Genomic DNA, 24,623 nt, shown 5'->3' with positions numbered 1-24,623 from the left:
CAAAGTATCTTCTTTCTCTTTTCCTCATTCCTTTCTTTCCTAGACTTATTTTCTTGGAGTTCCCTTCTGTTTTGTCCCCAGAAAGTTACAAAACTATTCCTGACCCATCAGATTAAACAGTAGTTAAATAGTTATTCTTTTACTAACAGCACTCACATATTCATGAAGGCTTTGTGAGGAGCATTAAGTTAATTCCTGAAGCATGTATTCTCATGGCTAAATTCGGCCAAAAAGTTAATGAACTCACCTGGACTTAAAGTATTTTAAAACTTTTTTCTATAACATATGAAAAGCCACTTCTCCTGAAATGATAACAAAACAAAAATGTGCACCTTTTCTGGCTGAGAAACCTGGCTACTATATCACCGGCTTTCAGTTCTTCCGTCAGCTGTATTGCCATGGAAACTTTCGAAAGATGAGGCGCTTGCACCCGTATCACTCCCTGAGGAACATCAGCCTGCAAAGCAATAACAGTGTTGGAACAAAGCTGCTAGCAGCTGGCTTTGATGAGCTTCTCAAAATACAGTATGGAATAAGTAACTTAGTACAGTACTCTGTACTTAACTACTATCTACTACACTTCACTGCAGAAATATGATAACTACACAGTAATTCAGTAAATTATATCAGACCTTCAAATCCCTTTTTAACAGCAGGGAGAACTTTAGAATAAAAGAATACTAGTGCTTAATTATTTTTCAAAGATGTTAAGAATAACAATAACAATTACTGCTATGTTAAGAACAGACTTTGGTATGGTAAGAAGCATATGAGATTGATATGGAAATAACTTGCTGCAGGCATGAAAGCCAGGCAAACCCCCTGCACCACTCCCCGGCTAAAACTTCCAGAAGAAACCTTTCCAGTTTCATTTAACCTGAATTTCATGCCAAAAAAAGAAGTAACAAAGTATCATGGGTCAGCCTACTTTACGTGATTCCTCTTTTCAAATATCATTTCCTTTTACTGCAGCTTTTTCTCGCTATTTTTTCTTCTCCAGAATACATTCAGCTAGTCAACCTGCAGGTCTGACTACATAATGGATTTGTATTTTATTTCAACCCCAAAATCCTTGATGATGAATATCAATCATATTAGTTACAGAGAAGGAGGGCTCCAAAGGACAGTTTTTCTGTTCATCTTGCAGTACATGACACTTGAAGCTACAAAAGGCATAATTTATTTGTGAATAAGGTCCTAATTTCTGTTCCTCGAAATCTTGAGGTAATTTTTCTATTCATATTACATTACCATTTACCCAAATGTACTCATTTTGATAGGAAAAGAAATGTAAGAGTCTCAATAGTCAAGGTTGATTATGACAGTTCATTCTCTTCTTTCTCCCCCTATTTACTGCAATTGTAAGGCTGAATATTTCTTCTTCCATAATCAATGAACAAATCTGGGCACCTGTGAATCTAGAATAGCTTCTCTGAAACCATCAGAGTTAAACGAATATAGAACGAGTATAAACGTGAGCAGAATCAGAAGTGCAGCTTCCTGAGAAAGTTAAATACTCATTGCTATACAACTGATGAGCTAAGGTAAGTAATTTTAACCAAACAATCTTTCTATATCCAGTTCTGTGATTTATTGATTTCAAAATACTAGACATTAACAACTATTTATGTCTAAAGCATTAAGAATCACCAAATTGAGAATTTGCTTCGTAGTAATCGTGGAATCGAAGATTTGTAAGATTGCAATGGATCTCAAAGAGCAACTCCATACATTTACCCCTAAATTTGTCAAATCTGCCCTTTAAGGCTTCCATGGTTGGAAACAGTGGCTGCAGCCATCTGCTAGGAAGCTAACTCCTGCTTAAGATTTACCTCTTTTCCAATTGTTGGCAAAAGGAAAGGAAACTTTTAAGATGAAATGGCTATTTACAGATGTCCCCAATTGCTCTTTCATCAAATTCATCATGGTAAACTTAAATTGGTTTTCATTTTTTATATACGATTCTGTATCATTTTGTCTCAGTTGATTTTAATAGAGTTTGTCCAACCTTCAGCTGGATAACAGGGGTTTTTTGCCTATACAGCAGGCATATGATAAATGACTTAAAAACGTGCTTGCTTTAAGTAGATGACAGAAAGAACAAAAAATGTCCACAGAGCTGTAACATTATGGTCACAGATCAAACAGAATAATTACTTCATTTGTTCAGACAGAATCATTATTTGCTCATTAATGACTGCATTTTGCCACTTTCACCACCTGCATTTACAGAACTCACGCTCAGCTGCACAGTATGTTCATGGTGCCCAACTACAGAGAGGACAGATACTGAGCATCCTCTAGCCCATTCACTGTGCAAGTTGGTGGGAAAGAAAACGTGGCCATAAACCATCTAGGAGCAGAGCCACAAAAGGACCGGTTCTCTGCACAGCACAGTTCAAAATCCAAGTTAGGGGTCCACATCACAACATCTAAGCCAAGTACCTATAAGGTGACTGACTATGCTGAAGGGTGGGTCACCTACACTATTTAGTTTGCCAGTCCCCTCTCCTGCCTCACAGGCTTTCTCAGGATGAAGTTTACAACACTGAAACCTCTGGCCGAGCTGGGTACTTGCACACTTTAAAAACCTGGAGAGAGACACAGCTTCAGTTGATGGAAAATACACTGGCCAACAGCATTTAGTCTGTAGCAGGCACAGCAGTCAGCTGTGAGGTACTCATCTTCTTTCAAACCCTTTCTTTTCAGGGGGACTTGAATCTATGTATCACAAAAGAACTGTGGCTGCTTGGCTATAGGATCTAGGGTGGGTCTCTTCCAGATTCTCCTATTCCATTTTGCATGACACATTTAAATATTCATCAGGCCAGACGAAGAAAGGAACAAAGTGACTGCAGTATTTTCACTAACGACTCAGATGACGGAATATAATATATACTTATTAAATGTGCAAATGCTACCAAGCGGGAATGGGGCACAAGCATTATGAAGAACAAAACTGGAATTCAAAAGGATCTTGCTACACGGGAATCCAAGTCTGAAAGAAATGTGATGCAGTTGTTCCCTTTGAACTGCAAAGTGTTGCACCTAGTTTGGGACAAACAACTGTAGAACTACATAAAGAAAAATGATTCAGCAGGTAGCAATTTTCTTAGTAAGTAATCTGGCAGTGCAACACGTAACAAATTCGGCCAAGAGTCAGTAACGTTACAGCATGAAAATTCAAACAGGTTATGCAAACAGAACTACTATGGGCTACAATGGTTATTCTAACATGTATTTTAACCTGATAAGCCCAGTAGCATTGTGTTATGCTGCTAACACAACTGCTCCTTTTTTTGGAACAATTGCCACATGTAGAGGTATACAATGACAGATGGTATAATCTGGCTAATGCTAGTAGGTAAATTTCCAGCCCTGAGAGCATCTTTCTTTGCCTGGCTAAAGCATTATGCACCCCAACAGCAACACAAGGACTTAATCCCTAACACTGACTTGGGGCCATAGGTCTGCATAGGTATCCAAAAAAAGCAATTATCTCTCACAAGCCATTTAATATTAACCACTCTCAATTAACCCTCATGAGCCCTCTAATATTAAACATTCTCAGCGCTGTACAGAGATCTTGCCCAAAGGTTGCAGTAAATGCCATTTAACTTCTTACTTAAAAGAGGAAATGTGATGCTAGAGAGGCCTGAGCAGAGATACGATGAAATTTTATCCAAATGAACTGTATGCCATTAAGAATGCAGATACTGAGGTATTTCTGGAGAGTATGAAAGTGACTCAAGCTCTGTCCATCTATGTTTAACCATGTGGGGTGCCACAGCATGTGGTAGAAAATAGCAACTTTTACTTAGTTTTTATTCAGCTGCACACAAGATAATTAGCCCTCAAAAGTTTCAAACAGTTTTCACTGGAGTGGGGGATTCACCACAAGTCTCAGTGCCTCACTTGCCATCTAATAGTGAAACGCAGTTCAGGAACTTCACAGAAAAGTCATCTCAATTTCAAGTTAAGGCAGTATAAATTGAAAACAGGGGGAAAAAAACCCAACAAAAAACACCAACAAACTTTCCTTAAAGAATGAGACAATTTTTTACTTGGAAAAATGTATAAAATTGTCACTTACAATGAAGCCTTATCAATTTGTGAAGATGATTTTAAGAGTAAAATGTTCTGAGGCACCCAAATTACTGAATGCTTCAAATAAGCATGAAGGATTTGTGAAAAACTGTATCATTTAATTTTGAAGAAAATCCCCACAGAATTCTAGGGCTTAAAGAAAATTATTGAATAGTAACTTTACATTTACATTTTAGCAAGAATGTATTACATGAGACTTCAGCTCTAACTCTCCAGTGGACTAAAAAGGCGTATTTTACTCTAAAAGACCAAGAGCACTGAATTACAAAAAATCCAATACCTAAAGTTGCAACAGTATTTGCTTATTTCAGTGTATTTGCTGTTATTTCTGAGTTGAACAGGGGATGGCAGCATTAAGTGTCATCTCATCATAACTCAGCTGAATTGTACTCAAAAGAATTCTTTTCTTACTAGATAGAGTAAAATGAACATCAGTGTTTAATTAGCTTTATTTTAAAATTGTATGTAAGTCCTCATTCTGTGTACAGATCCCTTCATACAGGCACAAATGAAAGTAAGGCAAAGTGATGGCTGGGGAATGAATTAATTTTGGACACTAAGAGATGTGTCAAATATTGCGCACAAAATGAGTTAGGAACCCTGAAATACAAGTCTCTGGCAGATACTGGATGCAGTTGCCCAAAGGATCCAGCTATTTGCACATTCAAAAAAAAAAAACAACCAAAAAAACCCCCACATACTTGAAGAGCAAACCAAATTTGAGGGATATTATCGCATATTTACTTGCCATATTCTATTGTTTTGCTTAATAGCTTAAAAAAAAGCGCCTTTATTCGAATATGACAACCCTTTTTCATAAGTTTGCCATACACATACTTGCTAAGAAAAACACAGACCGTTCAGACAAATGCATTTTTACAAGCTACCACAAGATGTCTCTAATTCACCAGAATCTTCAGTACGACTTCAACACACAAGGTGGTATCTTCACACCACCTAAATCGTGTATGTATTCATTATGTTATCAGGATACACATATTTGCTGTTACCTGTTTACGTATTTAAAATAACTTTGGAATTATGTATTTTCAATGCACTACAATTAAGATATCACACTTGATAGGCTAATGAGCTCCAAAAAATTGTAATTACTAACTTCATTGAAATCGTAAATAATAAGCAATTTTAAGGTACAGGAGATCTATTTTTGAAAAGTTTTGATGTCAGTGGGAACAGTTCGATTAAAATAATTCTCAAGTACATGAAAAATTAACACTATAATGCCACAGGATTTTTTTTTTTTTTTCATTGTAAAGAGTGTTTGAAGAGCATTACACTGAAACTAATGCCTTGACATCACCGATGGGTCTGGCAAAAGTCAATTACCTAATGGAGAAATACTGAACTGTAGAATATATACATGGGGGTAAATTGGGAGTAGAAACTTGGACAATAGCTGCATAAGAAGCAGTTTATCAGTTTTTTTACATTTGTTTCATCCTTTCGGGTTTCTTGGGGTGGGCAGGTTGTGCATGGACTAGCATGCTCCACTTCACAAGGATAGTTAAAAGATTCATTGAGGCAGAGAGTTCAGTGGTTTGGGAACTCCTGTAGGAGGAAGAAGGATTAAATGCTAACTTTTTTCCAAACACTATTAAATATCAAATAGTGAAATCTAGACGTTCATTTTTTAAGTAAACACATGGTCTGCTGTGACTTCCATTGGGCAACAATGGATCTAAACGTGGGTACAGCAATACTGACTGTTGTCACAGCACTTGCTCCCTCTACAGATACAGACCTAATGGACTTTTGTTTCAGACGCCAAAATTGAAACAACCTGTGGGACATCACTTTTCAGAATAGAAATATTTTGAAAAATCTGGGAAAACAAACAAACAAAGAAACAAACAGCGGCAGCCCTCTAAATGTGTCATGCTGGTAACCGATAAACTATGAAACCCATATTAACTTGCTATCTATTGAAACTCGTAGTTATATAAATGTAGCTCATCCCCTCTGCTATATCCACGTTTTCACTAGAGATGATAGTCTTAGTAATAAAAGTATTTCAGATGTATGTTTCCTTACATCATTAGGGGTCTTCTCCTGTTTCTCATGCTTTTCCCGGTCATATGCCATCTTTTTCAGAAGTTTCTTCATAGCTTTGTCCTTTTTCTCCTTCTTCTGGCTTTCGGTGTTTTGTTTTCTCACTTGGTTAACAATAAACTTAGGAATCTAAATAAATACAGATAGTAAGTATGAATATCTACATAATTTCCTTAAGTAAGTAACTTATCAAAACTCTGTAAATTGACAGATTGTCAGGTAGAACTCAAAAAAATAGTATTTATTTCCAGTAATAATTAAAGATTCAAATAATACAAAGCTTTGAAACCATTTAAAAACCACTCCATTTGTGATGTTATACTCCATTCAGTGAGCTCTCAGGGGAAGAGAGGTGGAATAATGCAGCGTTTTTACTTTCCTCAGCCAAAAAAATTCACTCAACACTTAATCTGTACAATGGTGATAAAAACTTTTCCTCACATGCAGCAAAGGTCAAAATTGGTTAGAGTTGCTGACGGACAACAAAGCCCAAACTTCTCCAGTCTGTCTAAGTTAGAGCTTTGCTTGAGACTATGACACAACTTCATGTTTTGTCAAAACATGTTTTATATAATATGAAGTTTGGCCCAAAAAGGAAACGCACTAAAACACTGTGTTTCCTGCTGCTAATATCTCCAAGCAGAAAAGAATAAATTCCTCATAACAATGTATACTGATACGCCAAATACAAAGATCCCCCTAGGACTTCTTTTTGAGTTCGCATATGGTACATACAATATTAAAACTCTGACCATCAGAGCTTAAGTCTACCATAAGATGTAATGATTCTGTTTCTCTCCCAGAAGAGTTACCTTTGAGCAAGAACCCAGCTGGATGGGGCTGATCTTTCTCTAAATCATGGAAATAAGTTCATATCACTTCTTTGTTCAGATGCCTTGTTTGCGAAATTTATGATCCCTCCCCGCCCTCCCTTAAGAATACACTTACTGTCCAGAGAAGTTTTTGGTACTGAATCATAAAGCGCATGACATTTGCTGTTCCAGCTGCCATTACAAACTCGCTTTGTTCAATAGTCTTTGAGCCAAACCCATGAAACGTGAAAAGGTTTGGGGCCATCACCATCGCAACATTCTTTAACGTCATTTTATTTTTGTCTCGATGATCAATTACCCTTTGGAGGAATTCAAGCAGTACCTGAAAGAACAGCAGAACTTACAGCTCAACTCCGCACGTATAAAAGTTATGAGTGAAACATGATGTTACATATTTTTGGAAAAAGCTATTCATTCCTAATAAAACCACATTAAAAGCAATCAATAATAGGAAGTGTGGAGATGTTTGTTCAGGACTGTAATGCAAGTTTTGTTTCCTTTAAGTGATGAAGTAAATCATTCTCGTTATTTTTGTGGGTAACATTTTCAAAAGTATTCAAGTGACTTTGAAGCCCTGCACAGTAAGATTTTTTTCAAACCCCTTGTTATGTCGATGCATAAGTAGCATCCCACAGATGCTTGTGAAAACATTACTGTTGGCTTTTCTTAAATTGAAAGTGAACACAACAGTGCCAGCTGTCATGGTTATGGAAACACGGAGTGGCTAGTTCTGTAAGGTAAGCAATTTGTGAGTGAACCGCTGCATTGTGAATGACAGGTAGCCAGTTATAAACTGACAATCTTCAATTCAGTTCCAGATATTTGTAACTCATCTCAGGAGCCCCCCTGACTGCTTCCACACAGTAAATAAACTCAAAAAGAAAGTAATGTTTAAGCAATAAGACCTAATAGGAATTTTTGCCTGTAATAGAAGATGCTCTGCATCCTACACAAATCCTGCAAATTCAGTTTTGATTGTAGCAATTTTAATAGTAAGCATATTCTGAAAAAGATTAATAGCTTTGCTACAAAAGGACAAGCCCAAATTGGAAGACTCCATGTAACGTGCTGCAAATACCAATAGGAAGTGTAAATTTCTCGATTATTGAGAGTAGAAACAAATAGCACACAGAAAAGTGGGAAATAAAAATGAAGAGCTAAACCCATTTCATTAAAGCAACCCCCCATCCATAGTAGGTATTTTTATATATGTATCCATCTGTGTATTCTAACACTGTTTATTTTTTGCTTTGGAGATAATGACTGCTGCAAAAAAAAAAAAAAAGGAATGAAACTTGTAAGAGAAAAGGTCGCTCACTGGGAGATAATTATCGCAATCTCCTGGAAAAATTTCAAGTGACATTCCTAAAAGTCATTTGGGAGGAATTAGGGTCCTAAGGGGTTTTTTTCTGAAGTTCTGTGAAATATGAAAAAAGAAAGAATCACTAGTTTCAGCATCAACTTTGAACTGAAGAAAAGAATTTTAAAAGACAACAGCATTCATTACAGTGGATTCACAGAAACAGACAAAATACTTGTGCAGGAAAAAGGTATTAGCAATTCTAACCTTCAGAGTGTCTCTGTTTGCTTCAGGTAGAAGGAGAACCAAAAGATTCAAAGCTTGCAGTTGCTGCTTCTTCGTTGGAAGATCTGCCAGTGAAGCACAGGAACCTCAGTATTTTAAAATTGTCATTTGTCCTCTTCAAAAAGCATGATTTCAAAGTGGAAACCCCTTGCAAAGTGCTGAATGCATACACATGGCTAATTGTCATAGTATGACAAAGGACTGGCAGATCCTTGTTTTCTGATACTCATTTCCAAATGTTCTTTTAGGATTCAGTTGCTGTATGACTTGCAGTCTTCTGGCAATATTTTCTAGATGCCTTGTGATTCTTTATTTTGCAATGTTAAAAGAAGGAATAGTCAGCTAACAGTTCCTCCCTTTTTGAGCCTGTGCCCCAACATATGAAAGGGTATATTCAAAACTGCTTTCACAGTTTCTCTGATTGCCTTAACAGTTGCATGGCCTCCCAAGTCACCCACGCAGAATGAATACCACGTGTTGCTATTTGAATAAGGCAGCGACATAAGCAGCAGCAGCTGCAATGGCAAACCAGTGGGGATAAAGCCAAGAGCAGAGCAGCCTAACACATATCTACAGCAGTGAGTGCCATACCAAATGTGGCAAGCTATAATTAAAGAAAAGTGATATTGGTTCTGCCTTTTACCCAATTGCTCAGTGATGCGTCATTAACCCAAGATGCAGGATGAGGGCATCCCTGCACTCCCTCACCTCCTAGAAGAGCTCCTACATTCTGGCAGTGTTGAGCAGCAGAAAGCCCCAACTCTCTCACGTTTGTCACTTGTGATAAACTTCCTCCTGTCATGCTTTAGAGGACATGCTCTGGCAAGTCTTCTCAGCAGATTCCTAATGAATCAGGCCATACATAAAAGAAGTGAAGAAGGTGGTACCTGCACTTGACATAGTTTTATCACACTATTTCAAAATTCAACAGGGTTGTTCTCATGCACCCTGCTGGGACTCCAACTGAACTGCTATTTCAAATACATTTCATCCAAATCAGTTTGGGAGATACAGCTAAAAAACAAGTTCATCAGTAGAAATAAAGAAAATCCCTTGCTGACTTTCTACCATAGTAAAAATTAAGGATCTGAATAAACTAGTGACAAACTATAGAGCCATTTAAGACTTGCAAGTAGTGATAACAGTGTATCTACCTGCTCTAGAAAGACAGACATTAAAAGTAAGGCTTAAATTTAGTTCCAAAACACCATGTCACAATGCTCAAAAAGCAATGAGAATCAACCTCTTCCTAGGAAAGTAAGTAAAAATACAATTCCAAAACAATTAAAATTTGTTACTTAAATCAAGGTTTTCTCTCTGTTCACCTAAATAACAACTGAAATTTAGTTGTTTAAATTATTTATATTAACAAATTAAATTGTTTAAAGATTTAATTCTAACCACACTACTTAGTCACAGTATCATGAAAAACACTGATTACTGTCACAAAGACAGCTCTTTTTCTCTACCACCTAATCTTATTACATGTAACCAACAAGACAGGCAGACAATTTAAACAATGGGAGGCTATGAAGTGCTATGTCTGTTTTGCATCAAATCCTTTGGCTCAGTGTAGAAAGTGTTTTGGATCCTGGCACCTCAGTATTTTCTGGGTAAGTAAAACCACATAAGCCTTCAGACAGCTCAGGAGCAGCAAGCAGAAACGCTCCTGGCTCCAATCAGTATCTGGTAAGCGGAACAACCTTGAGGAGCTGTTTGCTGCCAGCATCATTTGAAAGCATTCTGGCCAGCTTTAACTTGCCGCTCAGTACCGCAAAATCAACACCAGTATGTAAAAGGTGTAAGCACCAGCACCCTACTCCCACCAACCTAACGGCCTTGAAAGGCAGCTCACAACCCAGAGACTGACACAGCCCACAGATTTTAAGATTATTCATCTGTCTGCCTGTCCATGGGAATTCCCTGAAAGTGTCCCTCAGAGATGAGCCATTGCTCTGCCTGCAGACAAGGGGAATAGGTTTTTCTGAAACTTGCATTCCTGTGTTGGCTGGAGAGTTAATGTATGTGGGTTCTCACTCCTGATTCATTATTACCAAGCCTCTCTCTTTCAATTACAGCTGGTATGTTTGCTGTCTTGGTGACCAGTTGGCAAGGAGGACGTTTTCACAGGAACTTGCTGATCTCAAGGGACCAGGGATGATCAGCAGTTCTGACTACTCTGCTCTAACTTTTCCTGTTGTAAATGGATAAAATACCTTAAACACTATAAATTACCATTTGTTAGATTTTCTGCAGAACTACTGTACCTTTGCTGCTGTTTTCTTCTGAAACAAATATTGTTTACAAACTGATACCATCATACACAATTTCCTCATAACCCACCTATACCTCCTAATGATTATTAGAAACATCAGAAAGTCACAGTGCACATTCATTTTATGTGTAAACTATTAAAACAGATGTTACACGAAAAATGTTATTTGTACATTAGCAAAAATATGCCCAGTCTTTTCTCAGGAGAAGTCATATTGTTGTTATTCAATTTGTTCCACAGTTTCACATATTACTAGCAAAAATACTGCTATGGCAAAGAGGCACTTCTCTGCCTCTGGTATCAATTCTTTGCAGCTGACACAGAAAGGACACTACTCACTCTGTACGTCTTGGAAAGCTTTGAGATACTCTACAGTGAGGAGTGGCTGAGGCAGTTCACGGATGAAGAGTTTTAAAAGACTTGCTGCATCATGTTGCTTTACATTTTCCCAGTTGAAAGTCCCTTCATAAAATTTTGCTTCCAGTTCTTGGCAAAGACTCTGAAAGGCAGTAGATACAGAGAGCACCAATAACACCTGGCTGCTGGAAGTCGTGCATTATACACACAGCAATACCTTCCATATTTTGAAAGGGGGAAAAAAGGGATATCTGAAATATCACTTAACTCCAGCTGCCACTGATCTTTTGCTACAAAAAGAGATAAATTTGGAATCAGAAGCACTGCAAGCAAACACATAGTAATAGGCAGCAGACGGCCAAATCATACAGGAACAAATCCCGTGGGCCTGCCTTAGGGCCATATGGAATATAACATAAGAACCAGATACCATACTCATTCACGTAAGGCTTATGACTTCCCATCCCCCATAATATTAAGACGTGGCTGATACATATAGCAATTCTGAAACTACTACCAAGGGGTGTTGCTGTAATGCATGCATGGCCATTTTCGTAAACAAATACGGCAATTGTGTGTTAACATACACTAAGGTGAGGCTGGTTCTCTTTTTAAAACACAGGGAAAAGATTTCTGTGACTGGAAAGCTGTCTTGCCATCAACAGGGAACTCCATGCCGCTGGGCACATAAAGCTTTGCCTAGCACTGGGTGTCAAACATGCCCTCTACGGAAGGGAACTGTACTGCAAAACATGAGGTTATGCAGCAGAATAAACAGCACTGAAAGTCTCAGTGATCCCTCGTAACTCTGGGGTTGGGAAAGCGCAGGACACTGTTGGCAGCAGACATTACCATCTACCTGCATTGCTCCCATGGCAGTGCTAGTACTGGGCTTCCAAAGATGTATTAATGGGAACGTGCTGCAAAGACTGAGTCCTTCTTAGACTCCCACTAAGCGTCAGTCCTGGCCTTGGACCCACTTCATTTATTTCCCAGTCCAGCAGAGTGGGAAGTGGCCGCAGTACACTCAGGGACAGCAGCCCTGAGGATCAAGTCCCTCCCTTCTTCTTGCCTCAGTTCTTCCAGACAGAAAAGGAAAACAGAGACCGTAGCTTGTTTTGTAAAGTATATGAGATGAAGTGAGGGAAAGTGTGGTGGAAAAATATGGCCTTAATTATTTATCTGGACAAAAAGGGCATACTGGATAGAGGATACTAGATACATTTTTAAGATACTGTTCTCATTAAATTTAACTTTGTCCAAACGGAAAATGGATCTATTTCCGAAGAAAATGTGGACACTTAGGTTTTGATATAAAAGTTGGATGTTCTCAACTGTCCTCCAGAGAGATCTTCTGTCTCCACTGATTACGTAAGGGGTTCAAAGGTGCAAAGATCCTAACTCAGATGTCTAAAGCCACAAACTCCTGCTCATCAACAAAAGCAAGCTTTAGAAATAAAGATGAACATTCTCCCCCTGAGCCTCATCAGCTCCTCCATCCACATTCAGACCAAATCACTGTGTTAAATGCATCTAGACAAAAAGAATTGTTTTATCTGAGAGGCAAGGGCAGAAATGTCAGCCATGCGCCCTAATGCACCAATGCTTAGATTTTAAAGTAAATGTATTTAACTATGGGGTATATCCTGTGCATTCTTTTAATAAGAACTCTAAAATCTATAGAATAAGATAGCAGATTATTTTTTTTTGAGATTATATGTGCCTTTCTATAAAACTACATAATGAGGAAAATATTTTCTTTTTCTATAGGAGAAAAAAAGTTCAAGAAAATTAAGAGAAAATATCAGTCATTTAGTATGCTAAATTCATTGTTTGTCTATAAAATTTTCTGTTTGAATAAGTAAAGGAACTTAACATCTTTGCTAACAAAACAATTCCTTAATTCAAAGAAGTAGCTCCTGAAAATAAAGAGGTAAAAACCCCCAATGAAAGTCAAATAGTGAATGAATGAACCTCTGCCCGGGAAATCATATTACATTGATAAAATCAAAGAATAAACAATAAACAAAATAACCCCAAAATCTTTCCCATTTGCAAAACTGATGAAAAGTGGAAAATAAAGAATGGCGGAAAACTGTAAAAAAAGTAATATATCAGTTACTGGTAAATAAACAAAGCCAATTTCCATAATATTCTCTTCTTTCAGTTGTTTCTAATGAACCAGCTGCTGGACTGAGTTCTACATGATAGAGGCTGGCAGACATCTTCAGACAGCTGAATTCACTTAAATGGTCCTTTCTGTTTAGAATTTAAGGCCAGTTCAGACCGTCTTTTTAACACATTGACTCTTGGCGTGAATCACATTGCGTATTTAGCATCCTGCATTAAGGCAAATACTGGGGAATAGTCCGTATGTAATTGGCACTCACTCTGCAAAGTGTCAGTGCGCACGGACGTGCCTAACAAGATTGTGCTTAGTGAGCTGAGTAGTTATATTGCTGTTCATAAAAATAAATGTGAGAGGTTCTTCAGTGCATGCTGGCTGCCTTGCCCTATAACACAGGTTAAGTCTAGCTATTAAAATAGGCTCACAATGCCAGAGAAAAGCTTCCTCCTGGGGTACAAAGACTGTGTATGAACTGTTCAGATGATTAAGCTGGTTCAGGGAAAAAGCAGAAGGCTGGAAAGCTCATGCCAAGAATTAATGAGATTTTGGCACAACTGAATTTGAAATGTAGCCTTGACTCTCCTTCAAACTTGAACCCCAGTCATCTCCCCAAAACCACAGCATGAAACGATCAGCTTTCTGGCTAATTTAACTCAGTTTGATTTGTAAAGAGATTTTGCTTTATGTTGTTTAAGTTTTTTCACAACAATCTGATGTTAAAATATATTTGTATGACAAAATAAAATCAGTAAAAGTTTTGGGGGATGTTAAGAATCTGTTACCTTTATCCGTGTTGCAACTCCTGGTATTCTAAGAAGTCCTTCTGTTTCCAGAGTTGCCTCTTCAATCTGGGCAATCAGCTGCCAAACACAAATCAAATTGCATGAACAAAGATGCCACTTGAAAATTACTGGGAAATAGTTCTGACATACTGGAGCCTTTATGTATATGTCTCTGTGTGTGTGTATGTGTATGCATGCATTTGTGCACACACATATGTAACAAGTAGACACACAAACACACGGTTTACAAATGGATTACAGTTGTTGTAGATGTAGGACAAAACCTTTAACATGGCTCTTACCTGTTTTATGAACACTATTAAAGCTTGTCTATTTTATTAAAAAACAAAACTGTATTTTTTAGACCTCCTTCAAATCTCCTCCCACGACTGACGCAGTTTTTTCCCAAACTTAATCTGGCTCTAAAAATAAATGCCAATTACTACCCTTGTTAAAATGTCTCCGAATCAAAACAATTAAGCTAATATTAGAGATAACAGCACTAACTTTCTCACAAACTCTCTTCTTTATGACTTTGCCAGTATTTTTAGGCTTTAAAGAAGCCTGAGCTTTGCAAATATCGGCATCTTCCTAACAAACTCAGCAGTCTGCAATCCTACACGTGGTTTCGATAAATCAGTAGAAATTCTGTAAAAGTACTTAAAACACGTATCATAGATTCTGTTTCTCTAAAAGATATGCCTAGAAGCGTTCACTGAAGGACAGATCTAAGAGTATTCAAAAGAAATTTGTAAACGTCAAAAGCTGATGACATCATTTTAGCACAAACGGTTCTCGCAAAGTTTAACTAGGGCAGTGCCTTTGTTACATGCCTTCCTGTGCCAGCTCTTGAGTAAGAAAAATTATGCAACACAGCTGTGTTTTCTCCAGTCACAGAAATTAAAGGGAGTTTACCTACCACTGTATTTATGCAACTGATAAATACCATAAAAAAGAGCAGACAGAAAAAGCCACAAACATAGAAAACAGCACTAAAGGTATCACCCTGGTATATTTTCCTTGGTTGAAAAAAAAAACGTGCTAACTGGCTGCATCCAACTCCCACTGTACCTGGCTTTCACCAGAGTTGGACAGAAAGACTCCGTGGGTATGACGAGCGATTTGCCGCATCACCTCGTCTAGCAGGAGGCAAGGTCTGGTGGCACTGCCGGAGGCCATGACTCCTTCGCACGCACTCACTCACAAGTGCCCCCTTGGCCACCACCAGCCTCCTGCCTACAGGAAATCCCCTCTTCATCTCTGTCAGGGCTGCTTTGCATGGCTTCATGAGCAGGCCAGGGACCTGAAACAGTATCGGCAGAAACTTCTGGTGGTGGAGATTATTATGGATCAGTATTACCCTCAGATTTTCCCATCAGAAAACCCTAGGCTAAATTTTGCAATTTTTAACCATAATTCCTCAAGGAAATAAAAATCAGATATATTTTTTATTAAAAGATTCATTTTTTAATTAAGCAGCCTTCCTATTAGCTTGGTTTGTTTCATTTCAGTGATAACCAAGGTATATTTAAAAAGCAGTATGCACAAAAATGTTCTTCCTTGCACTTCATACAAATCTCTGTTCTTGGAAAGCACATGCTGTAGAGAACAGGCAGAAGAAAAGTGAAAATTTTTATTTTCATATTCTCATTCAAAAAAGAACTGTGTTCCAAATCACATCTGCACCTTACAAAACAAATTGCATCAATAATCTAGAAATATTTATGTAGAATTTTCATCCTGAAGAACTATGATTACTATGTTGCTAGGAGAGCACAGTGATCAATCACTTTTTATCATTTGATTTCTTTTTTTCTACAAAGCATCTTTCCCAGACATGTATTTTTATGATCCTGAGGAAGTAATTTCTGGCATGAATGACACAGCAATAGTTTTGGGAGAGTGATGCAAAACTACTTTGCGTTTTCTGTTTCTTGAAAAATAACTTAACAAGCAGTTTCCCAAACCTACTGAAAATGTGATGACACAGTACTGAGTTTCTGTCACTGTTAGTACTGGTTCGCACGCTGTGGTCTCTCCCTTCTCATGCAATGAGACCTGCTATGCATGGACAGTAAATCCAGGGTCTCCACCATCTTTCCCATTATCTTTCCCATTACCATGACATGATATAGGCCAAAGTATTTCCCCATGTACTAAAGCAAAAAATCTGGAAAAGGGCTGCTGCCACCACCACAGGCAGTTGTCCAGCCTGACTCTCACCCTGTAGCCATCTGTCTTGTGGCCCAAATCACTTCTGAAAGGAGAAAAACACTTCCTAGAAAAGTAGGTTCAGCCTGTGGGCAAGGGAATAAGAATTTCTATGGAATTTCAAGTCTTTGCTTGACGTCAGCCCTACTGATGATGGAAGTTAGACCACCTTCATGAGATGGAATTTGGCTGCAGTGGGTTCTTACACTGATTGTTGGTTTTCACAGGCTTATTCGTAAACTTGCCTAAATCACGGAGACTAGTTGTAACAAAAACTAATCTTTATTCCTTTAACTCAAAACATGTCTGATGCAAAGCAAAGTATCACATTTACTGAACTAATAAATAAAGGTGCAAATAAAAGTTACAATAACTTTGATTGATTAGAGTAACACACTGAAAACTGTGCTACAGGGAGCAAATAAATCCAAGACAAAATGTTATTTGTTTGTCATTTGCAGGTATGTAACAAGTTGACTTGTTTGTGACAATTTACCTTTTGAAAAATCAGTGGGATCTTGGTTCCTGGCACCTTCTTCTGATCTTGTTCCAGTAAAACTGACAGTGGGACACCAAACAAGCCAGAGTCTGAAGAATAAAGCAAAAGAAACAGAGATATTATCCACATCTGTTACAGTACCTGTGATAATGGCATAAAACCACATTTTTGAAGCAATAAGCCTATTCACTACATTCAGAGCTATTGACCTTTTGTTCAAAGTGTTTGAATGTCTTCGTCAATCAAGTTATTACACAAAGCATTCTGGCTACAAAGGATTCATTCATCTCTTCCTTCAACCATAAATCAGGAGTCTTCTGTTTTGACTTTAAATTGCCATCCACATACTCTGCAGTAGAGTGAAGCAAACTGCCTAAGTGAACCATCTGTGTGGTTCTGGTTTGCAGAATGAGTGTGATGGTGACCTGCAACGCAGATCTTCATCACTCAATGCAAGTTACTATAGTTAAGATGCAAATGGCACGAGTAAAATGAGACCGATATAATTATCACCCAGAGTTACTCTGAACACTTCTCTCTATGAGGGTTTTGAAAGAAGGGCTTTTCAACCCATGTGCTTTTATACCAACACTGGTAGGACAGCAAGATCACCATCTCGCCAAAGGTGTCCGTTTTTGTTGTGGTTTTTTTTTTAAATAAAAGCAAAAGTAGTTAAGTCTTGGTTAGAAAATAGCCTTTACAATAGTGCTAAGGCAATGCAAATTTAAAAAAAAAAATAGAATCTAGTCTCAGTTAATCTAGCCCTGATGCAAAACTAGCCTTAGTCTTCAAGTAAATGGGACTCCCATTTGTTTACGGCCCAGCTGAATAGATGTGAACGACCACTGAGAGACCTATACTAGTAACGACTAACCCAAAGTTAGTCAGAAGTACTGATAGTTGCTGTATGTGCCATTTTTCTGAAACAGCATATAACACTGTATGTAGCTAAAAATTCCTGCTTGGTACGACACGCTGCCAATACTGAGCACAGAACAGTTGTAATTACTAAGATGTCGGCCCTTGAGGGAACGTGATATATGTCAAAGAAACATCAGTTTCAGTGGCAAATCAGGGAGTTCTCATATCTCTATCAGCATAAAAAGCCTACCTATAAAATCTGCAGGGACTCGTACATACAGTCAACATACAGTCAAGATCTTATCATCTTGAAGATCTCATCAATAATAAAAGTTTCTACTGAGATGAAGTTGGAGGAAAAAACTGTAGGAGGTCAACAGAAAGGCAGGGTTGGGCACAGGCACAGCACAGCATTCCCCAGAAGAATTACATTTTCATCATCTTTACGTAGTCAAGCACAAAGGGGGACAGCCAACTGATCCACCATTGTACGAATCAATTGGCCAAACAACATTTCAGGAGTGAAGAGGCGAGGGTCAGGTAGAGCAACAGGCACTGAAGACATTACACTGCAAAAGCAGATTTGTTTGGCAGAAAAGGTGACATGTCATTGTCTATTTCCTACACCATGAATCTAGCCCATCTTTTTTAACTTTAAAAAAAGTTAATCAATTCAATGTTTTTCATGACTGCTTGTCATTCAGATAATAATGCTATGATTGAGATTCAATTAACAATAAATTTGGTAAGAAGAATCAATTAAAACTAAGACCCAAAATACAAGAGAAGAAAGTGTTTTGTTTCTGTTTATTAGTGAAAGCACAAGCACTTCTGGAAGTACAAAATGCATTTAAGGGATCAAAGTCTCATAGAAGTTTTTGTGTATACCTTTTCATTTAAAATGTTATTTTCTACTACTGTAAGGTGAAGAGCATATTCAGAAGAATCTATTGTACCTTGCTGTATATCTCTCACCCTCCTCTGCTGATTTCAATTATTTAAAGTGAGCTATTGCACTGTCACATTCGCTGAACCTTGACAACAGGGCTTAGGCCAAAGCGGGCTTGTGATTAACTGGTAACACGTTTCAAGCTCTTGTAAAGCATTTTGTAGAAGCCAGAAATACAGAAAACAAACAAAGCAGTGAAAACCTCTAACATCTTGAAATTGGTTTCCATGTGTCCCATGCTCCCACGAAAAGCACTGTGATTATACATATGCTCCAATGGTTTGCAGAGCAAAATGACGCATTGCAGCTGTCTCGACACCCTTTGCAACAACCCAAATCTTCCACGTAATATGATGCCCTTCAGTATAAAAACTGCATTATGGCCTGAGTAAGTACTGGATGGGCACGGCCTGTGTGACACAGGAAAGTTTGTGCCAAACAGAAGAGGAAAGCAGGTGACAAAGGCTCCCAGCATCTCCAGCCAGAGGCAACAAAAGCAAAAAAGCCAGGTAGAATCACAGAATTATTTAGGGTGGAAAAGACCTTTAAGATCACTGCGTCCAATCATAGAAGTAGCACAGTACCCACCTTCAGGAAAGCAGGAAAAGAATACCCACAAAGAGCACACACACATGCCCTGCCATGGAATATATCAGCACATATAAACTTCTGTGAAGCAATTCTTCCTGCACAGCATGCTACTAAAACAGCTCCCCTTCTTCACTCCTTGTTTTATCTGCTTAGTGACTCACCTGAGTTTTAACTTTAGACAAAGAGCATGGTCGTGTAGCTGGCCAGCTTGCACGTGAACTTGCCTAAAGCGTACCTTGAGCTAAGGCATATAATTAAATGCTGTTCAGGACCCATGTTACTATTTATATATTAATATAAATTTTCTGCTGGAAAACAGACCCATTTGGTTCAGAATATGAAACACCAACTCACCTTTGGTCTTCATTTTTACAGCTTTTTGCTGCTTGAATTCTGTCCCAAGTATGTCATAGAGAGCAGTTAATTCAATCAGTGCTAAAGAATAGACTTTCTTCATGTCCTGAGGGGCCAGGTCACCAATCTTTGTGGTACCTGTTTTGTCCTTCGGCAGCCTGAAATTCTAAAAGCAGAGATTTGCAGCAAAGTGAACAATCCATGTCATAGCAAATTACTTAGCTCGAAGGCTGTGCTTCCTTCAGGGCACAACCTTTCATCACGAAGCTTGCTGTTACTGACTAAATCACAGGAGAACACCCCAAACAGGCTGAAAAGCAGATGATCTTAAAATCATAGGAGAATTTAGGTTCCTAGTGACTTCTGGAGGTCACCTAATTCAACTACCTGCTCAAAGCAAGGCTAAATTCAAAGCCTGATCAGGTTGCTTGTTGTGTTGTCCACCTGAATTTTGAAAACTCCCAATAAACTGTGTTTAAGCACTTGTTCCAGTGCTTAATGCTCTCATGGGGACTTTTTTTTTACTTTGCAAAACAGAATTTCCCCTGTAATCACTTGTGTCCACTGCCTCTTGTCCTTTTGCTGTGCAAAGAAGAGTCTGGCTTTGTCCTTCTTGCAACCACCTGCCACCCCCGACACCACCACCTTCTGCATCCTTCTGCAATTTACAGTGGTGCAAATGGCTGTCCATGAACAATTCTATGCACGTGCAAATGGGATAGAAATCCCTCTGCATTTATGCACACAAAATAACATATTTGCCTGCCATAGAAATAATAATAAAGCAGTTCCCTTCTTAGGAAAGGAGGATCCTTAATTATAGCTCATTTCTACTGCACTAAATGCTCAGAAGCTGCAGTCAGAGACCAATATAAGGAATTGAGGCGAGAGAGCAAGGGACTTCCCAGCTCATAGAGCTTTTTAACTCCATCTCTCACCAGCAGGCTTCTAAGTAAGACTCTTGCCTGTGCCTGACTCAAAGCAGGAAGGTTGACAAGACTTTCTTCCATTTGGAAAGATATATTATACTTCAGAATTACTTTCTCATTCTGTACACACCCAGCAATGGCACAGATGAATTGGCAGTTATGGTACATATCTACAAGGGCACATACTGAAATATAAACATTTATGAATTGTAGACACATAGTCAGTTTCCCGCCTTGAGGTTTCACTGACTTGCACAAACATGTATGTTTAAAAATAGCTGCCAATGACGAAGGTGCAATGAATACAAATTGTAGATTTAAATGGGTAACTCCCTTCTTTTTCCTGTCATTTTGCTGCTCCTTTCATCACTGAAAAAGAAATCCCATGCCATGTCTTTGAGTAATCCTGCATAAGCCTAGCTAAAAGTATAGTTAATGTATGTATTATGCATACATATTTATATGCATATATACAGGAGTAAGTTAAAGTCTAGCTATTGTTTCCTTGTTATAGGCTGCATTAGAGAAACATGACTCTACACTTTAAAATCCATTTCTAAATATCCATTAGTGTCTGGTTTATAATGTTTAAACTAAGACACATGGGGTAATTACTATTTGAAGAATTGCACATGTCCTTATCTAAATTAAATGTCTGAAGAACTGTGAAACGTTATTACTTCAGACTACGTTTATTTTACTCAGACATGTTTGCATGCACTGTTAGGAAAAAAAAAGATGTTTTTCACACCAGTCATTTATTTACAGGCCATATGTAACTGCATGCTCATGAACCATTAGGTAGAGAGAGATCCTCAAAGAGATGCCTGAGGATCAACAAAATGCCTTGGAGGATCTTCCTTTGCATTTATTTGGATTCATTCAGAATGAGCCTTTTTTTATTAAGAGTTGGAAAGAAAAACTGAGCACAAACTAGTCCTTAATTTCCTGCCATTTGACTTTAGACTTCTGTAGGCTATTCTGTTCTTCATTCTCATCTCTCACCTATCTGCATTGGATAACTGCACAAGGTTTCTACAGACATCAACCAAGCCTTTTTAAATGACAATAGAGCTTTTTACTACAGAGGTAAAGCATCTTGCCTCACACAACACGAAAACAGGCTGTAAACAAATGAAGCTAAGACACAGTTTGTGTACAACTACCACTTTGCCTCTGTTCCACCTTAGTATTACCAGCCCATTACTGCTTACACATAGAGTGCATTTTGCCAGATGGACAACAATGACACAAATGGGCGTAAAAGCAGTTACTTCCGTGTTATTGAGAATACTATTCCCAAAAATAAGTTATCTTGAGAAGATCTATCTCCATGAAGCTGGATCCGACAACATTCTTCTAAATCCAGTTCACCACTATCAGATAAATATCATCCAAACAGTACCACTAGTAAAAACAAAGAATGAGAGCAACAAATAGGGAACACCTACCGGGAGAAGAGTGTCACCCCCTCCACCCTTGCACATTTTGCCTACTGAGCTGTCTTTGAGATTAGCTGCCTGCTCTGCAAATGATATCTCCAAATTGATGTCAGTGTCTGAAAATGGCATGTCTTCAAGCACGCTCTTCTGCTCATCCGTTCCAAGACTGAACTTTGTACCTGAAAACAGAGTAATAATCAACAGCAGCATAATTGAGCGCCACTCACTGCACAAGAGTAAGTTTAAAACCAAGTAGAAGTTAACGCTGTGCAAGGGATGGACTTTCTAGTCGCAAATTCATTGATTTCTGCATTTTTTATGTCAGTTGAAAATTTAGCTTCTTACAAGGGCCCACCTTTTGTAGTTTTCTTGAATAATTCTGCCAAGGCATGGGGTTTTCTCCTGTTTATCTATTACCAAAAGATAAAGCAATCCACCTCAAACAAACAGCAGACTCCCAAAATCTTCCAGAGTCAAACATCTTTGGCATCAGAAGTTTCTTGCCATCAAACACTTTCCAGCCTCAAAGAGTGTAATGTCCTGCAACCAAATCAGCAATTCTTTCTGCTGTTAAAATTTCAAAAGCAAAAGAGAATGTTTCCTCTATGATCCAAAGCATTAACATCTGGGAACAATAGGGAGTACACGGATCATGTCTTTGTCACAACATTCCTGTCCTCACCTCAGTCTGAAGAGTCTAGATTCCTCAAAAATGTTTGGACATGTTTCCATGATACAGGGAAGGACTAAGTACACAACAATGGCCTTACTTCTCTTTCTTTGTTCCTTAAAGGAATCAAACACTAGACAAATTTAGAACACGTTTTGTTGTTTTTTAAAAAAAAAACAAAAAAAAAAACCAAACAGAAGGAAAAAAAGGGAGAGGCAGTTCTGCTTTTAGAAAAAGAAGAAGTCTAATTTCCTAGTAAATTGACCATTGCTTTTCAGTCTGAAGTTAAAGTATATCATGAAAGAAGCAAGAGAAAAATTACATTGTAAATAACAGTATTTAATGCAATGCATCAAAGACAATTTAGCCAGAGAAAAATTCTGATCTCTCCACTGTCTCTCGTGATGTGCTACTTCTTAAAGGCTATATCTAGGATTAAGTTCCTTGTACAAGACATTACAAATACCTTGGAAGTATTTGTGATGTAATCCAGACTTTCTTAAAACCAGGGCAAATATAAACAAATCAATCCTGTTCATTTCAGTGGGACCATGATTCTGCCACTGGCTCCTACTTGCAGGAGAATGCACCCTATTCACAGATAACACACCACATGTGCAGGAAAAGTGGGATGGAAATGGACATGAGGAGAAGAACCATAAGCACTGCATATGCTTTGGTATAAGAATATCATGTACCATAACAGATTAATCTCTTTACACTGCTGTGGGAAAATTTTGTATGGCCTGGAATAACTATGCTAAGGCAAGCCAGAAAAAAATTCCCAGAAAGTAGTTACAGGTACAGCCACATTTGATGTTGGAGCAGGGGGAAGGCTGCAGATAGATAGACTGATTAAGAGAGAAGGCATCAAGGAAGTGCTGCTCTACACTGATACTTTCAGTGGTCTGCAAAAGAGCTGAGCTGCAAGCACGCAACCCTAATCACATATGAAGCATCAAGTTTTAAAAAAAAAAATACACCAACTCGAAAATTTTTCTGAATTCTATCTATATCTAATTGAAAGGCACAAAACCAAGACGAGTCTCTGATATTCTTTAGAGTAAGTCCAGAAAATTACCTCAGTCTGCTGGGGCCAAACTCGGGGGACTTGATGGACAGGCAAGTGGCTGCAGCCAGCACAGCCACTCTCTGGCAAGGCACAGTGCTTTTTGCAACCATTCCCACGTCAAAGTAACTAATGCAGAACTGAGATGCTTTCAGAGAGAGAAGGTGGATTTGAGCTAACACTTTGACTCTGCTTACAACCAAGCAATGCTGTGAGGAGAATAAAAGATTTCCAAGCTTTGCCTGTAGTGTACGTTCCTCACCATTTGCTCTTTCCTGAGTGGCTTCTGCTGACTTTCCATAGACCCCGAAAGACGCTGAGGCATACGCTAAAGATTAAGCTGATCCTGAAACCAGAGATGCTTCTTTTGGTAAAAAGATACATGAGACCTCAGTAACCAAACATATCCAAGGTCAAATTCATCCCTGGCTTCGATCTTTGGCTTCCCTCTGTGTATATGTATATATCATGTAAGCTGCTTAATGCATCCAAACCAAAGGAAAACAGTTCCCTGCCCCCCCCAGACTTCTGTCATGCTAATGTGGCCTGTATTTGACCTACATACTTCCTACCAGACTGGGAAGGATCTGATGTTAACAAACAATAAAGCAGTAGCTCCTATTTCAGTCCTCTGGTCATAAGAAGGTGTTGTGTAAAGCAGATGTCTTGGTAATGCTGTGCACATTTTAAAGGTCTGGAAATGCTGCTGTTGTGGCGAGATTCTTCTTGGTCATATAGCCTTGCTCCTATTGTTGTGCATTCGTTACCTAGGAACCAGCTGTAAGAGGAAGCAGCTTTGGTGTTCTGCCAGCCTGCCAACTACATAGAATTACAGAACAGTTTGGGTTGGAAGGGACCTTAAAGATCACCTCGTTCCAACCCCCCTGCCATGAGCTGGGACACCTTCCACT

General features: G+C 38.5%; 1 protein-coding gene across 1 annotated transcript in view; it reads right to left on the bottom strand.

Annotated features, from left to right (window-relative positions):
• Positions 1–24,623, bottom strand: part of ARHGAP18 (Rho GTPase activating protein 18) — a 66,943-nt gene that overhangs the window by 3,666 nt on the left and 38,654 nt on the right. Inside the window, exons 5-13 of the mRNA XM_086461236.1 lie at positions 21,983–22,152; positions 19,603–19,768; positions 16,845–16,936; positions 14,138–14,215; positions 11,210–11,369; positions 8,578–8,660; positions 7,126–7,332; positions 6,160–6,306; positions 333–457 (exon numbers count right to left, since the gene is read on the bottom strand). Of these exons, the coding sequence (XP_086317362.1) occupies positions 333–457; positions 6,160–6,306; positions 7,126–7,332; positions 8,578–8,660; positions 11,210–11,369; positions 14,138–14,215; positions 16,845–16,936; positions 19,603–19,768; positions 21,983–22,152 (1,228 nt within the window). The remainder of the gene's footprint in view (positions 1–332; positions 458–6,159; positions 6,307–7,125; positions 7,333–8,577; positions 8,661–11,209; positions 11,370–14,137; positions 14,216–16,844; positions 16,937–19,602; positions 19,769–21,982; positions 22,153–24,623) is intronic.

This window comes from Leptosomus discolor, chromosome 2, assembly GCF_034619465.1.
Source record: "Leptosomus discolor isolate bLepDis1 chromosome 2, bLepDis1.hap2, whole genome shotgun sequence".
NCBI lineage: Eukaryota > Metazoa > Chordata > Aves > Leptosomiformes > Leptosomidae > Leptosomus > Leptosomus discolor.
Note: the sequence above shows the minus strand (reverse complement) of the source record. Positions and strands in the feature narration are given on the sequence as shown.